The sequence below is a fragment of the Dipodomys merriami genome, unplaced genomic scaffold, assembly GCF_024711535.1.
Source record: "Dipodomys merriami isolate MVZ:Mamm:240054 unplaced genomic scaffold, mDipMer1.0.p SCAF_148, whole genome shotgun sequence".
NCBI lineage: Eukaryota > Metazoa > Chordata > Mammalia > Rodentia > Heteromyidae > Dipodomys > Dipodomys merriami.
In genome coordinates this window covers 2,396,550-2,412,573 of record NW_027202804.1, presented here as the reverse complement: position 1 = coordinate 2,412,573, position 16,024 = coordinate 2,396,550, and the positions used below count along the sequence as shown (strand labels likewise).

General features: G+C 40.9%; 1 protein-coding gene across 1 annotated transcript in view; it reads left to right on the top strand.

The window, feature by feature from the left end:
* Window positions 1-16,024, top strand: part of LOC138826693 (contactin-associated protein-like 4) — a 231,888-nt gene that overhangs the window by 105,616 nt on the left and 110,248 nt on the right. Inside the window, exon 4 of the mRNA XM_070021932.1 lies at window positions 7,845-7,992. Coding sequence (XP_069878033.1) covers window positions 7,845-7,992 — 148 coding nt within the window. The remainder of the gene's footprint in view (window positions 1-7,844; window positions 7,993-16,024) is intronic.

Below are 16,024 nucleotides of genomic sequence, written 5' to 3'. Positions count from 1 at the left end.
CTGTCTTCAAAGTTCAAACCCTTTGATATTAAAAGCACCTGAAGCAGTAATAATTTACGACCTCTTGACTACAGATGTGAAGATAATGACTGCCACTTCTCACTGAACTGTTAATAATCTGAAGGGTGGTAGAAACTAATTTCATATGAACAAAATTAGATTCTTTTTTATTTTTTTTGAACTTGAGTTTTCTTACGTATGATTGATCATTAGACTCATATTGACCTAATGTGGTTGATATTTCTCTAGCACAAAAGAGGAATGATAATTCATATTCAAGACTGAGTCGATTGAGACCTTTGGAATGTGATTGCAATGGCATGTTCAACAGATGTTTACAATTATTCTCATCTGGATTTGTATGAGTGACCTCTCCCTCCATTTTTCAGGTTTATTTTTCTTTGTTCTTCCTTTATACTTTTTCCATACTGGAGAATCTCTTGGAAGACACACATAGTACAGATTTATTACTGACATCATAAAATAGTGATTTTTATTTGACAGCATGTGGCTATGATTTATTTAGTGTCTGTATGTCAGCCATCTCTGTCAACACAAGTTGTACTTGGATAGGTCACATGAAGGTCATGGGTAGGTCACTGGGATCTCGTAATAAGAGAGATCAATAATATCGAGAGGCCTTCCATGTTTGCCTGCCTGTTTGTTGTGTTGAATTTCTCCTGATGCTGCTGTTTATTTGGCTACAGCTGGATTTCTATGTAATTAGAGTCTGCTCTACTACTCTGTTGAACGGGTCCCCTGTTTCTGATTTATGATAGTGATGTTTTTGAGCTCTGAGTAAATGGCCGTTGGGAAATCTTTATACATCTTAGCTTTTATACATGAGTTGCTCAATTAATATTTGGGAAAGAAATTAGTGCTATTGTGCCTCTTCATAAACTTGAGAATCAGTTAGGAAATACTTAAAATCTGGTGAAAACTTTAATTCATTAACTTCATCCATTATCATGGTTGGAATACTTTTTAAAATTATCTGTGAATACCTCATTAAGTTTCAAAATCACAAGTCTAAAAGAAAAGGAAAAATACAAGTAGGGTTCTTTTATTTTGATCACCTAAGACACATAACTTTAATTTTATTTCTAGATATTTCATGAATTGCATAGTCCAATAGCATATTCTTTTTATATTCTGTATCTATGAGGAGATACTGTTTATATGAAGAAGGCTTATTGATTACTGAACATTTGTCTTTCATTTTTATTCTTCTCCAGTAATTTTGAGAAAATGTAACACTTAATACAATAATTTTTATCTATAAAAGTCAGCTGGTGGAGCTGAGTCCCAGTTCAGCAATAATCTAAGTGGTATTATTCTCAAATGTGTAAATGCTTTTAAATATAAATTTTGAGATCAAGGGGAAAAAGCTTTAGATAATATATCACATTTCCTCTGGGGTAGACTGTTTGCGTTCAGGTTCTGTTGGAATGAAAGCTTTTGATGACTTAGCTAAATTATGAGCTTTGGAGTTAGAAAAGCCTGGAATTAAATTCTTGCTTTGCCACTTTCTAGCTGTGTGACTTGAGACATATAACCTCTATAATTTTCATTTGCTTCGGTTGTAAAGGGAGGGACAAAAATAACTACTTTGTAGGGTTGCTGCAAAATTAAAGCTTCATAATACACTCCAGGCCTGTCAGCCATTTAAATTGACAAGGAAGAACACCTTTGCAACGTGACATAGTTTGCCTTAAGAATGTCTGCCTCCTCCCAAACTTGGAATGTTGAAACCTTAACCTCCCAGGCCTCCATAGGGAGGAGGAAGTAGGGCCTCTTGGGAAGAAATGAGAAGGTCACATGGGCATGAGAATGGAGTTAGAGTCTTTATGAAAGAGGCCTGTCCGAACTCCTTTGCCCTTTCTGTCACAGAGACCCACAGCAAAAGGACAGACATCCGGTAAGGCCCGGAAATGGGCCTTGCCTGACCCCATTCTGTCGAAGTCTTTACCTGGGAGACTTTCTAGTCTCTCACAACTAGAACTTTGGGAAATGGAGGTCTGTTTTATAAGCTACTCAGCTCATGGCATTTTGTCATAGCAGCTCAAATGGACCAAAGACATTACTTATTCTTCTCTTGGGAGGTGAATGCGAGTGAACTCTTGTTTAATTACCTTTCCCTTCCCGAAAAGTTTTCAAATAAAGTAGGGAGAGGAAAAAGAGTAGAATTTATCCACAAATCTGAAAAATGTTTAAAGAGAGAGAGAGCAAAAGAGGATAGATACAAACGCAACAGAGCACATATTGGCAAAGCAAACTCCAGGGCCCTGCCCAGATTTGTCCTGTGGGATAGGAAACCCCATTAGCCATACTATAGATACATTATATAGTTATTAAATATATTTATTTTATACATTTATTTAATATATTACCCATATGTTTTTAAAGTATAGTTTTTTTAAAAAAATTATCTTTAAGAAGTTGTACAAAAGAGTTGTCATTCAACAAAGCAGTTTATGAATACAGTGCATTTTGGTCTGTCACCCCTTTCAAAATTCTCCCCCACTTCAATTAATGCTGACATTCACTTCAGTCCACAATCTTTCAAAGAAGACACAGATATTCATGTAATAAAAGTTTACAACTAGAAACATTTAAACTCCTTTCTTCCTTCCTTCTTTTTTTTCCCTTTTCTTTCTTTTCTGCAGACAAGGTCTTGTTTTGCAGGCTGGCTTCAAACTCACGATCTTTCTACCTCCACCTCCTGAGTGCTATGGTTAGAGACCTTCTTGGGGGTGGGGGAAGGTTTGGCTTGTGGACCATGTGAAGGCAGTGAAATCATTTGGTACACGAAAGTACGGACGCGTCTGCTTTTCATCTCCCTGCATTAATAATTGTGTATGAGCTGTGAATGTGGTTATAAATATCCAAGTGGCTGTTGGCAGAAAAATGGTCTTGCCCCTGCAATATTTCTTCATTGAGTTGTTAGGGTGTAACAAGAAAACATTTTCATAGCAAGCTGTGGGAAGTTCCTTAGGTGAAGAAAAATCCGATTTGGAGCTTTCGTTTATAAAGCAGCATAGCATCAATCCTATGCCTTGTGTGCAAAGGTTCTGGAAGGTGTTTCCTCTAATACTGAAATTTGAAGCAGAATCTTGGTTACCTTATGTATTTCAAAAAAAGTCAAGTGCAAAGCTGGGTGTTGGTGGCTCCTGACTATAACTCTAGCTGCTCAGAAGGCTGAGAGCGGAGATTGCAATTAGAAGCCAGCCTGGGCAGGAAAGTCTGTGAGACTTTTATCTCAAATTAATTACCAACAAGCTGGAGGTGAACTGTGGCTCCAATGGTAGAGCACTAGCCTTGAGTGAAGGAAGCTTAGAAACTTCAAGCTCTGAAACTGGCGCGCGCGCGCACACACACACACACACCCACACCCACCCACCCACCCACCCACCCCCCCCCCCCCCCCCCCCCCACACACACACACACAAAGTGCAGATATGAGGTATGATTCAAGTGGTAGAGTACCAGGAGTGAAGATGCCGAGTGAGGGTGCAAAGTGAGTTCAAACCTTGGTTCTGGCATAAAAGAATAGATTAAAAGCATCAAGTTCAAAATAATCCAAATTTATTCAGTAGCTTTTAATTTATTTTTTATTTTTTTGGGGTCCGGTTGTGGGGGCCTGAACTCTGGGTCTGGGCGCTGTCCCTCAGCTCTTCAGCTCAAGACTAGTACTCTACCACTTGAGCCACAGCACCACTTCCGACTTTTTTTTTTCTGCTTATGTGGTGCTGAGGAATCGAGCCCAGGGCCTCATGCATGCAAGGCAAGCGCTCTACCACTGAGCCACCTTCCCAGCCTAGCTTTTAATTTAATAAATAGTTATGATGCATAATTTTCCAAATGGCAATGATATTAAAAAGTCATTTAAGGTACCTAGAGGGCTCCTAAAAATGACACTTCTGCCTACTTTATCACTCTGCATGCTTCCTAGTATCTGTGTCTTCTGTTATTTTGCTAATTAGTGTAAAATTAATCCATGCTCATAAAAACCTCAGATTTGACTGAAAGGTGGTACAAATGCCATCTCCTCCACGTCACAAAAATTTTATGTGATAACCGCTCATTGTTTTGAGTGTGCTAGCAAAGGACATTTGTGTTCCTTGCACAAAATATGCATTTCATATTCTTCCTGTTTTAAACAAAATCAGAGAACTCATACATCAGCCAGAAGAGAACGGCAAGGCTGGCTCCTAAGAGACCTCCCCCGCCCCATTCCTTTTCTCTGTCTGCCATCTTTGTCCTGGGACCTCTTTCTTCTAATCCATAAAGATGCTGAAATCATTGTCATAGCATCGATCTAAATCTATGAATTTCTATTATTTTTGAAAAAAAAGTAAGTGAGATCTTTTGAAAGGTTATCTAATTAATCATCCAGCTGTTCAGCTGGCAAGGAATTGTAATTAGGGATTGTAATAGGATGCCAGAGGCACCCAGGAAATGGAATCAGGAGTATGAAAAGATCTGATTAGACAGCGTGTTGCTACTTATTAGAGCGCATGTCTGCAGGCTAGATTCTTAGACCTGGCTCATAATACCTTGGAGTACTCGTAAACACACACACACACACACACACACACACACACACACACACACACACACACGTGCACGCACACACACATGCATACACACCAGTGACCAAGCTCAGAACATAGAAAGTTTTACCCTATAATCTAAGTTTGGGAAACCACTGTCTGACATCAACCATTCTAGAAGAAACATTTGAAGCAATGACCATGTACAAATGCTAGGCATTTCTGTAGAAAGGAACAATCTGGTGCTGTAGACATTTGGTATGGAGGTTGGTTAGTACAAAAAAAATGTGATCAGTGGAACAGGATAGAACTTTCTAGAAGGGAAAATTGACTAATGGACTAGGGCAGAACTTTCTAGAAAAGTCTGGTTGTTAGAGTCTAGTTATCAGGATTAAACAATGTCTGATGTGTATGTTCTTCGAAATATTAGTCTGAGTGTATGGTAGGCAAAACAGCCTCAATCTACAGCAATGATAAAATAAGTTTGGAGAGAGGGCTATTCTTGTGACCAATTATGCTGGAGATAGGCTAGTAACTGTTCCTGTCATAGATGATGCGTCAGGTCACATGACCCACTCCCAAAGGCCCTGTGATGGAGGAGTGTGTTGGACTTGGTTTTGTTTCTAAGCCATCTTTCCCAAACATCGAACCTACAGTCCTACCTTACAGAAAACCACTTTGAGTGAAGAAACAGTGTTCCCAGAATTGTGGATGGAAGGCTGTCAAAGTTACTGCTGTGCCTTTGTGCAGAGTAAGATAAACAAGCGGATTAATAATAATCAAACCCCAAGAAACCCAGCCCTGCCTTAATCATGCGAAATAAACAAAATAAAGCAGGAAGTTCTGCCTGGGACAAGGGGTCGCCAGATGCTCAGTTTCGGTGAGACCGTCTCAGATAGCAAGGTGTGGGCCCAGACTTGCAATGAGCAGAGCACCCAGGCAGGGGAATGGGAAGGGGAGGGGGCTTCCCAAGCAGAATTGACTCTCTGTGCATAGCCACAGTAGGAAGGAACCTGGTTTGGTCAAGGAGGTCCAGTGAGGTTAAAACGTGGAAGACCCTGGGGTGTTTGCATAAGGTGTTGGGGTTTTGCTATAGTTTAATTTACCTTTACAGATCTTATTGCTGTCCAGTAAGGGGAAGACATTGGGACTGTGGGTGTGGGTGTGGGTAATGGTTGAGGGCCAAGAAGAAACTATGAGTTGTTTTGTTTCATTTTATTTTGTTTTGTTTGGGTTGGTCTTGGGGCTTGAACTTGGAGCCTGGGCGCTGTCCCTGAGCTCTTTTTGCTCAAGGCTAGCACTCTACCACTTTGAGCCACAGCTCCACTTCTGGTTTTCTGGTGGTTAGTTGGATGGTAAGAGTCTCACAGACTTTCTTGCCCTTGCTGGCTTTGAACTGTCATCCTCAGAGCTCAGCCTCCTGAGTAGCTAGGATTACAGGCGTGAGCTACCACACACCTAGCTCTCATGTTGCTTTTGTAAGAGGAGAGCATTTCATGAATCTGCATGATCCTCATTGAGATAAAGAGGGCAATTTTGGCTCTTATTTGCTACCACAGATAATCTGTTTTACCTATAATTTGTAGGTACCTGGGGTTGATAAACCTAAAAATGGGTATATGGAGGTATGAATGGGGCCAGAGGGCAGAGAACTGGTTGCTAAAACAAATCAAATTAAGTTGGTCATGAAACATTCAACTTCTTTTCTTTATACTGTATTCAATTTTTTTTCTAAATTCCTGGTAAAAGTGTATAGAAAGAAAAGCAGGTAAATGAACAGACTGCCTGAGTCTTGATGTTTACATTGAGTTCACTCCTGTCCTATTGCCTTTTGAGATCAGCCATGGTGAATCTGCATATGTCATTGCTTATGTTATTTTTACATATGCTATTTTTTTTGTCTGTCGTGGGGCTTGAACTCTGGGCCTGGGTGCTACCCCTCAGCAATTCAGCACAAGGTTAGCACTCTACCACTTGAGCCACAGTGCCACTTCTGGTTTTGTGAGTGGTTTAGTGGAGAGAAGAGTCTCACAGACTTTCCTGCCCGGACTGGCTTTCAATCATGATCCTCAGATCTCAGCCTCCTGAGTAGCTAGGATTACAGGCTGGAGGCACCAGCACCAGCCCATATACTGATTTTTACAGCTAAGAAAGGGTGAAGGGGGAGGAGAGAGGAATAGCAAGAAAGAGAGAGGAAGGATAGGAGGTGAAGCATCAATGAAACACGAATGATGGAGAACACTTCCGGTTTATGTTGATTTCTCTGTATGTGAAGTGCTAAAGTGTCTCATGCAGGAAAAAAATAATAAAAGCAGGTTAGCAGGTGCTATAAGAGCGAGGGTTTGCAGGTGAGCTATGCCTCCGTACAGTGCATCCTGATGTTGCAGGAAACGACATGGCACCAGCGCTTCCTGAACAATGGTTTTGCAACACCAAAGGATTTTTCCCCCCTCCACCTTCTTGACCTTTAATGTCTTCAGCTGCAATTTGACTGTGCTGGCTTAGCATCATTCTGAAGGTCTCTTGGAGCTTTCAAATTCTAGATCGTGGAAGTCTAATTATAGGTCTTTCCAAAGTTTTATTGTTTGCAATTCCATTTAGCAACTTGAATGTGTGTCTCAGGCTGTGAGCGGTTGATGCCTGGCACCCGATACCAGGCTGTGGCTCCTACTTCATGTTGGTGATGCTTTCGTTTATGTTAATGAAGAAGATGGAGAGATACACATCCTAACTTTGCTTCTTCATGGAGGGGATGAGCACCTTCTTTGCTGAACCAGATCATAGGTTTTCAATACACCCTGGAGCTTGAACTCAGGGCCTAGGTACTTGTCCCTGAGCTTCTTTGGCTCCAAACTAGTGCTCTACCACTTGAGTCACAGAGCCATTTCCATCCTTTTCTGAATAGTTAATTGGAGATAAGAGTCTCATGGGCTTTTCTGCCCGGGCTAGCTTCAAACTGCGATCCTTAGATCTCAGCTTTCTGAGTAGCTGGGATTATAGGTGTGAACTACCAGCACCCAGCTTAGAAGCAATCTTTATTGAGGATATCACAGTCCAAAGTTACTTTTAATGTGTCTGGTACGATTTACACTATTCTTAGTAAAGCAAAAAGTTTTGACAACTTTTGTGGCTAGAGAGGTGTTAGGACAAAGCTGTGACTCTGATTTCTCTAAAGGAGTTGGCCCTTGGCCTCATGATAAAGTAAAACCTGCATTGCCCATGGTTCTTCTAGAAGATGGTGAAATGGATGCTCTCCAGGGACATTGATTTCCTTCTTTCCCTCTTTTCTAGGGATTTTCAGGAAATGCAAACGCAGACAGCGTTGTGTACTCTAGGCTACAGCCTTCTGTCAAAGCCAGGTTTCTGCGCTTCCTTCCTCTAGAGTGGAATCCTAAGGGCAGAATTGGGATGCGGATCGAGGTGTTTGGATGTGCCTACCGTAAGTGTTCGTTTACTCAACACACTAACATAGATATTAAAGGACATGCTTAAGAAGCCAGGCCACTAACCAAAAATACACTTTTGCAGTAGGTAATTAGACCTTCAGATGGAAAGGTTTCTGGTTAACATCTTCTTTGTGTCCATGAATGTCACTATTGACTTTCATCTTCAACTCCAACTTTGTTTTTGGTGCCAGCCCGAGGGTTGAACTCAGGACCCAGGCACTGTCCTTGAACTTTTTGTTTTACCCTCAAGACTGGTGCTCTGTCACTTGAGCCACAACTCTACTTCCAGCTTTTTGGTGATTAATTAGAGATTAGAGTCTCCTGGACATTCTTTCGTGGTCTGGCTTCAAATTGTAATCCTCAGATCTCAATCTCCTGAGTAGCTACCACTCTTGACATTTTAATTCAGAGATGAAATTAGCTTGTGGATAGACAGATATTTGTAATATATGCAAATACATTATATTGAGTGATCAAAAATTTAAATGTTAGAGCTTTCTCCCTCGAGGAGTTATACTTTGCTGGTGTTTCATTCAGATAACCCCGAATTTAATGAAAGAGACAGAGGTTCGTTTAGTTTATTCAGTCAAGTGTTAGAAAACCAAAGAATGTTTTCCCTCTTTTGCCTAAAAATAAAGTGCTAATTCCTTTTTCAAATACACTATGCCTTCAGCATAAATTAATAGAAAATATAAGTAAAGATCTCTGTCAGAATATAAAATGTGTTTGAAATGTTGTCACATGAAAAGAGAACAACCACCGATTTTACTTCATCTCCTCTTAATGAGGCATTTTATGATATCTCTTTGTGGGGAAGGGACCTAAAAGTTATTGATAGTCTACATCAAGCCAACCATCCTGCCGGATACTCCTTTATTAGAGAACAATGAGTGAGTGAAGATGATCTACAATTATCAGACAAACAGTCAGAGGTTGAGAGAGATTCAGTTGCACTAGCTCATTTGTCTTCTCCCAAACTGTTATTTTTAGCCACTATAGTTTTTGTTTAAATGCTCTCTCTCTCTCTCTCTCTCTCTCGCTCTCTCTTTCTCTCTCTCTCTCTCTCTCTCTCTCTCTCTCTTTCTCTCTTGCTTTATGATGTAATCCTAACTAGGTTCTGCTTCACTTTATGTACATCAAAGGAAAGCATGTCATAAAGAAGTCAAAGAATATGATGAAGTGGTTTTCACTGTGTCTGGGCAAGAGCTCATGCTTTAGCAAAGATACATATCTCCGTGGGTGTCTAGTGATTTTCTTGGTACCCATCTCCATTATCACTCAACAAACCTGCTAGTCATTTTAGGGCCATCAGAATAATAATGATATTGATATAATAATGTATTGATATAATAGTAATAGCCGTATCAATGGCACCAACATTAACAGCATTAATTTTCCTAAGACTGAAGATAGAAACTTTTGCATGAGCGCTTATATGTGTTTCAGTATTTAATATGTGCATTGTAATAATCAGCTTATGATGTCTCAAAAGAGCCCAGATAAATATTACCAACTACTTCTGCATTTGCCCAATCTGCTAATACCGAAGTTTAGAGCAGTCGACTCGCTCAAGCCACACAGACAGAAAGGGGTGGGGGCTGGGTTTTCAGTCATGTGTGCCAGAGCCCAGGATTCCGGCTCTTCCTCCCTCCAGCTGTGGGGCTGCAGATATGAGCCATTGGACAGCTGAACCTCTCAACATCTGCCTGACTGAACTCCCGGCTTTCCTGGCTTCCCTCTCCCAGCTTAGTTCTTCTGATTACATTAGTATCTCACTTCCCAAATAACACCCTTAAAAAATGATACAATCATCCTTTGAAATAAAATACCTTTGCTCTGCTAAGATGGTGGATCTCCGTGGGTCACGGAGTTTGTCAAAATGCATGCTACATGATGGATTGTCAGGAAAACAAATTCCAGCAGGCTTCACATTCATAATGACATTCTTGATTTATTCTGAATGCCTATCTTAGAAAAATATTTATTATAACATAGTAGAGGAGACAATTACTGCGTGTGTCACACATGTTCTGAAGGGACGTATTCGAATTCAACCCTCGTCCCACTTATTTGTTAGAGAGTAAACGAGGTCTGAGAGAAACTCAACCCTGTGCCTGATTGCTCAAATCAGATGCAAATTAGATGCAAACCAAATGTTGCTCTGGTCACTGTGTCCAAGTGTTGGTGCCAGTTAAGGTACAGGTTTCTTTAAGTTTTCTGAGTCATATGACTCAGATCATTCCTTATGTTCCTGGATCTGGCTTAAAGCCTATCAGTGCAGATGCAAAGATTTTGAGAACAGAGAAAGCAAGATTAGGTTGATTTTTTTCCCCCTCCAGACACAGGAGATAACTATAAGCAGGAAAAATGCTGCTGAAGATAGGGAAGCTCTCTCTCTCTCTCTCTCTCTCTCTCTCTCTCTCTCTCTCTCTCTCTCTCTCTCTCTCTCTCTCTCTCTCTCTCTCTCTCTCTCTCTCTCTCTCTCTCTCTCTCTCTCGGTTAGCAGCCCTGGGCCTCCTATCCATGCTTAGTGAAGGAAGCCTCCCCTGAGCGTAAGCAAGGCCGAAGGATTTTCTGTAACCTGCCAGCCTCCACTGCCTGTATCTCCCGCCTGTGCCAACTTAATGTGATTCTTGGCTGGCTGTGCCATTCCCTTGGGAATTATACATCACAGAGCATTTCACATCTCCTTCTGTGGAAGAAAGGGAACCTTCGAGAAATGAGGAACTTTGTCCAGGATCTTACAACTTGTGTGAGATCTCAAATTTAAAATTAGTTATAGCATCACTTCCAATGCCATTGCTTTTGGTGAGTGTATGAATCATAGATGTACACACCATTGGGCCAAATACCAACATTTGCTGAAAGAGAATTCTATGCTTTGGGCATAGGGAGAAAATTATATAGGGCCTCAGGCCTGCTATGCAAGTGCATCTACCGTTTGATCTCTAACCCTAGCCCTTGTGTCCACCTTTTGTTTTTGAGATCAGCTCTTGTTAATTTGGCTTAGGGTTGTCCTCAAACTCAAATCTTCCTGCCCTTGCCTCCTGAGTAACTGGGATTATAGGCATGCACCTTTACTCCTGGCTAGTAATATATATTCCTCATAAGGATATGAGGAAATGTTGAAAACATTTATACTCACGGAATGCAAACTGTCCTATCATAATTGCAGAAGAGGCAACGTAAGTGACAAATGGAGATTGATATAAGAAAATTTATAGTGGTCAGCTTTGGAAAATAATCCAGATAGCAGAAATGGTGCAGAGAATTCTAATGCAAGAGGTGCAGGTGGGAGGGCTAAATTTAGAGGTACCAAAGACCCATCAGAGTCTCTGGTTCTTATGTGTTCAAGACATGGCTGAGTCTAACCCTAGAAAACCAGTGTGGTCGCTGTGTGCGGGGACTGTGAGTTACTGTCTGGAAGGTTGTATAAATAGGTTCTGGAAGGGCAACAAAGGCGGAATCAATTCCATTCTTGACTCATGGAGTTCAAGTGCCTTTGAAATCTGAAAGGTTAGAATTCCAAGCTTCTGGCTCCAACATTGAGAATACAAAGTTACATAAATATCACATTAATAAATCAGACTGTTCCACCTGTCTTACTGCGAAGAGCGTAAGTACAAAGTGTCATGTTTGGAAAATGGTTATGCCTCTCTACCACAATTAAAGCAAGTCCTTTATCCTGTTTTATTTTTAGACGTTGAACATATTTTTGTAGACAGCCCCCTTGTGCCTAATATGTGTGGTTCCTAAAGGCACGCTGTCCCGCGGTAATCGCAGGCAAAAGAGGCCACACCTAATTTCCTTCCTCACCAAGATGGAGCCATACCTAGTTGTAAAAGGACACTAAACCAGTGGAAAATCCATCGCAAAAAGCATGTCCTCCTCTTATACAAGTCATCTCGAGCTTGTTTCCTAGCAATGAGGGAAGCAGAAGCGCAATTTTATGGCATCAAACAGAAAGTATACATTTTAGATATCTTGGCCATAGCAGCTGTGAGTCTGGTGATCGATCTGGAGAGGAGGAAGGAAGGATATAGCCCATGGAAGAGAGCAAGGATGAACAGAAAAATCTTTGGTGAGGAGGAAGTGCTTCTCGACTAGATAATGCTCCCAAGAAAATTATGGTAAACAAAGGCAGTGGAGGGCGAAGAGCTGGGGAGAAGCCGTTGCCTGCAGGCCCTTAGCAAGCGGGGGTGAATTGTGGCGGTAAATGTCCTCAGTGTACATTTGCAATTCCTTTTCTCTAGTCCCTTCCACCGGCCATGTTTGTTTCCCAAACACAGAGTGAGGAGCACTGTCCAGCAGTATGGAATGAATTTCAGTTCCTTTGCAGTAGTTTTCGCAGGATGCTCAGGGCAAGAAGTCTATGCTAGGCCTTCCTTTCTTCCATCTAGAAAGTTCATTTATTCCTCTTTTCTTAACATAGAAATCAATTCCTGACAACTTCCCTGGTACCCCACTTTCAGATCGGGGGATGTGTCCAGCCTTCCTGCTCCCCTTCATGCCTGCCTGCAGCCGGAGGTCCTTACCCTGTCATTCATCGTCTGGAGGGGTGAATTTATGAATGGAGCAAGGGTAGGAGAGGCTCAGGGAGGTTTTCTCCAATCCACCCAGGGGTACACTCCACCTCTAAAGAGGGAGAACAGAGTTCAAAGGTTGGATGAGAACAAATGCACCCTCAACTAATGCATTTCATTGCTTAAATGAAGACTGTGTAAAAGGAAATGATGGGTTCTAATAAAGGAAGCATGAGCCCATTTCAAAAGTATGAGCCTAGAACGGGGTGCTGGTGGCTCACACCTGTAATCTTAGCTACTCAGGAGGCTGAAATCTGAAGTTTGCCAAAGCCAGCCTGGGAAGTAACGTCTACAGGACCCTTATTTTCAGTGAACTATTCAGAAAAAGCTTGAAGTGGTGCTGTGGTACAAAGAGGCTCAGGGATGGTGCCCAGGCTCTGAGTTCAAGGGCCGGGACTGGCAGAGAAAAAAAAAAGACCATACATTTGATAGTGCAAGAAAAACTATTAGAAGTGGAGGTTATACCCTATCAGCATTCACTTTCCATTTCGGTATCACATACCAAGATAATCACATTATAAACAACAGCATCCACAATAATGACCTTCATTTTAACTGCAGTTTTGGAGGTTTCAGTCCACCGCGCACTGGTCTGTCATTTGGGAGCCTGTGGCAGGACAGCACATGACCATGGGAGACTGTTCACCCCATGGCTGGGATGTGAATAAAGGAGGAAAGGACGGGACTGGGCACCATAGCACCTTTCAAGGTCATGACTCCAATGACCAAAAGACATCCCCTAGGCTCCACCTCTTCAAGTTTCTAACACTTCCCAGTAGCCTCAACGTAGAAAAAAAGCCTTGAACCCCATGACCCTATGACTGAAGGCCCAACCCCTCACGGCAGCAGATGTCTGTTTAGAACACACATACACAGGCACTATAAGAAAGCATGGCAAGTCACAGATGTTCACCAAGGTGAAAAAAAGAATCAACTGAAAGAGATGTAGATAATTATCTTCTGTCTGTTCAGGATACTGATCTTTCATATTTTGTGACTGGCTAGGACAAAAGGAAAAAAAAATAAAAGAAGAAAGAACAGCAATAAATTTGTTATCTTTACTAAAAAGAATAGCCACAACTGTATCCAGTGTCTATTTATTGAGCACCTCTTATGTGCTAATTGCTAAACCCTGACCAAAGAGTGTTAGACGTAGATCCTGCCCTCAGATTATTTATTAGTGGAGGAATCTTATTTTATGTCACCATTTAAAAAAGAAAATAGCTTTTGCTCAGGCTAAAATCCAGAGTATTAAATCCTCTCATTCTTTGCAAAGTTTATAGTCTTAATATTTTAATTTGATGATAACAGGAATTCTATTACTATTATAATGGAGCTAGTTATTATAATGATACAGAAAATAAGAAAATGACAGAAGCCATCAGGATCTTGTCAAAGTTTTTAGGGCCACTTAAAACACCTCTCACGGACTATCATAGCATCAGTAAGAACAGTAACTTCAGAGTTTCAAAAGATACGAAATATATTTAACTGACTGAGTTTGTCATAGTAATTTTTGAATAGCTCTGTTCATCACCAAAGACCTAACTCCTTATTTTGAATACTAATGAAATGACAAAATAGGGATCCTCGACTTTTCCTGTGTAATCTGTACCAAGGGAGAAAAGAAGAGAAAGTTGGTCTTTAAATTTTTTTTTTTCAGATGAGAGTATTTAGAATCCTGGCAACTCTAAGTACATGAGTGACTCAAAATAATAGTAAATGGGACCGGAGGTGTGGCTCAGGTACTAGAGGATCAGCTTAATAAGCTTGAGGTCCTGAGTTCAAAGCCTACTACTGCCAAAAAAAAAAAAAAGGAATTGAAACACCTTTGTACAATTATTTAAAGATAATAAAAAGTAAGAAAAAAGCAAGTGGCAAGATGACTGTAAATGTTTACAAAGGAGATGATTTGCTTTTTAAGTTTGTCAGGGCAAAGGAGCTTGCATTTGGTTACCCCTATTGCCAATAAACAAGGGTACTAAATAAGTATGTTTATGCGCTAAATAAATATGTTTATAAAATGAATTCAGAGCTCTGAAGTTCAACAATTAGAACAAAAAGATGGAGATGTGAAAACATTTAATACTTTACCCAGGGAGATGCACATTCAACAGTTTTATTTTTCTCTAAGGCCCAAACAGAAAGTAATAGATTTTTTTTTCTAGGCTACTGAGAAAAGTAAGACTCAAAGTTCACATAGTAGCTTGACATTGAGAAGAGAGCATTGTAAAGAACAAAGAGAAGAAAGCGTCCTAACCCCTGCCTGGCAACCTTCTCAACTCTTCTGCCAATTCTTTGATTTAATTACTTTCTATTATTTTTAAAAAGTAACTGTACAAAGGGGTTTTAATGCTACAAGGCAGGTTATGAGTACACTACATTTCCATCAATATCACCCTTTCTATCATTTTTCATTTCTGTTGACTCTTGATCTTCATATAACCAACATGAGTTATTCAAAATTCCAGAAGAAGTTAGGAGCTAGGAAACTGAAGTTCTGACAAATTTTAGCACATGCTTAGTGCTGGGAAGAAATACCTTTAGTTGTAGAGAGATTTGTTAAATACATTAAGGGCGTAAGGGCATTGCTTTAGACCATTTTTGAACATTGATCATTATGTCCTAGGGCTACAGACAACAAAACCTAGAACCAAACTTTCCTATGGCCAAAGACTTCTGCTTGTCAGCCCACTCCCTGTCAAGCAGCTCCATTTACTTCTTCATCGCCATCCAACCCTCCAGCTTTTCCCATCTTCCTCATCCTCTCAGCCCTTCTCATACCCATACCTCTCTTTCCTGCCATCCTCTTTTCTGCCCCACCTGGGTTACTATGTATTCACTTATGTCTCTGATTGCCAACCTAATTTAAATATGTGTTCAAATCTTTCCAGAAGCTCTCCTCCTTTCTTTCACCCATCATTTACACTCTGAAGATACATCTGGACAACAGGGATAGCTTACCTGATCTCTCTCTCTCTCTCTCTCTCTCTCTCTCTCTCTCTCTCTCTCTCTCTCTCTCTCTCTGTCTTTGTCGGTTATGGGACTTGAACTGAGGGCCTGGGCACTGTCCCAGAGCCTCTTTGTACACAAAGCTAGCACTCTACCACTTGAGCCACAGCACCAGTTCTGGTTTTTGAGAGGTTAATTGGAGTTTTATGGGGACTTTTCTGCCCGAGCTGGCTTCAAACCCTGATACTCTTTTCTTTTTATAAAGGCAACATTTGTTCCCCCCCCTTTTTTAAAAAAAATGTTTAGAGTGTAAATGCAAAGAGAAAGAAATGGAAGTCTATAAAGCAAATGGTGTGCTGGCTTAGTTTAACACCTGGACTCTTTTCCTTACTTTGGAAGCCCCCCGGGGCGGGACGGAGTCTCAGGTCTAACCTGGCTCCTATAGTAGCACTTGGCAGGTGAATTAAAAATACTTTGGTTGCCGGCACCG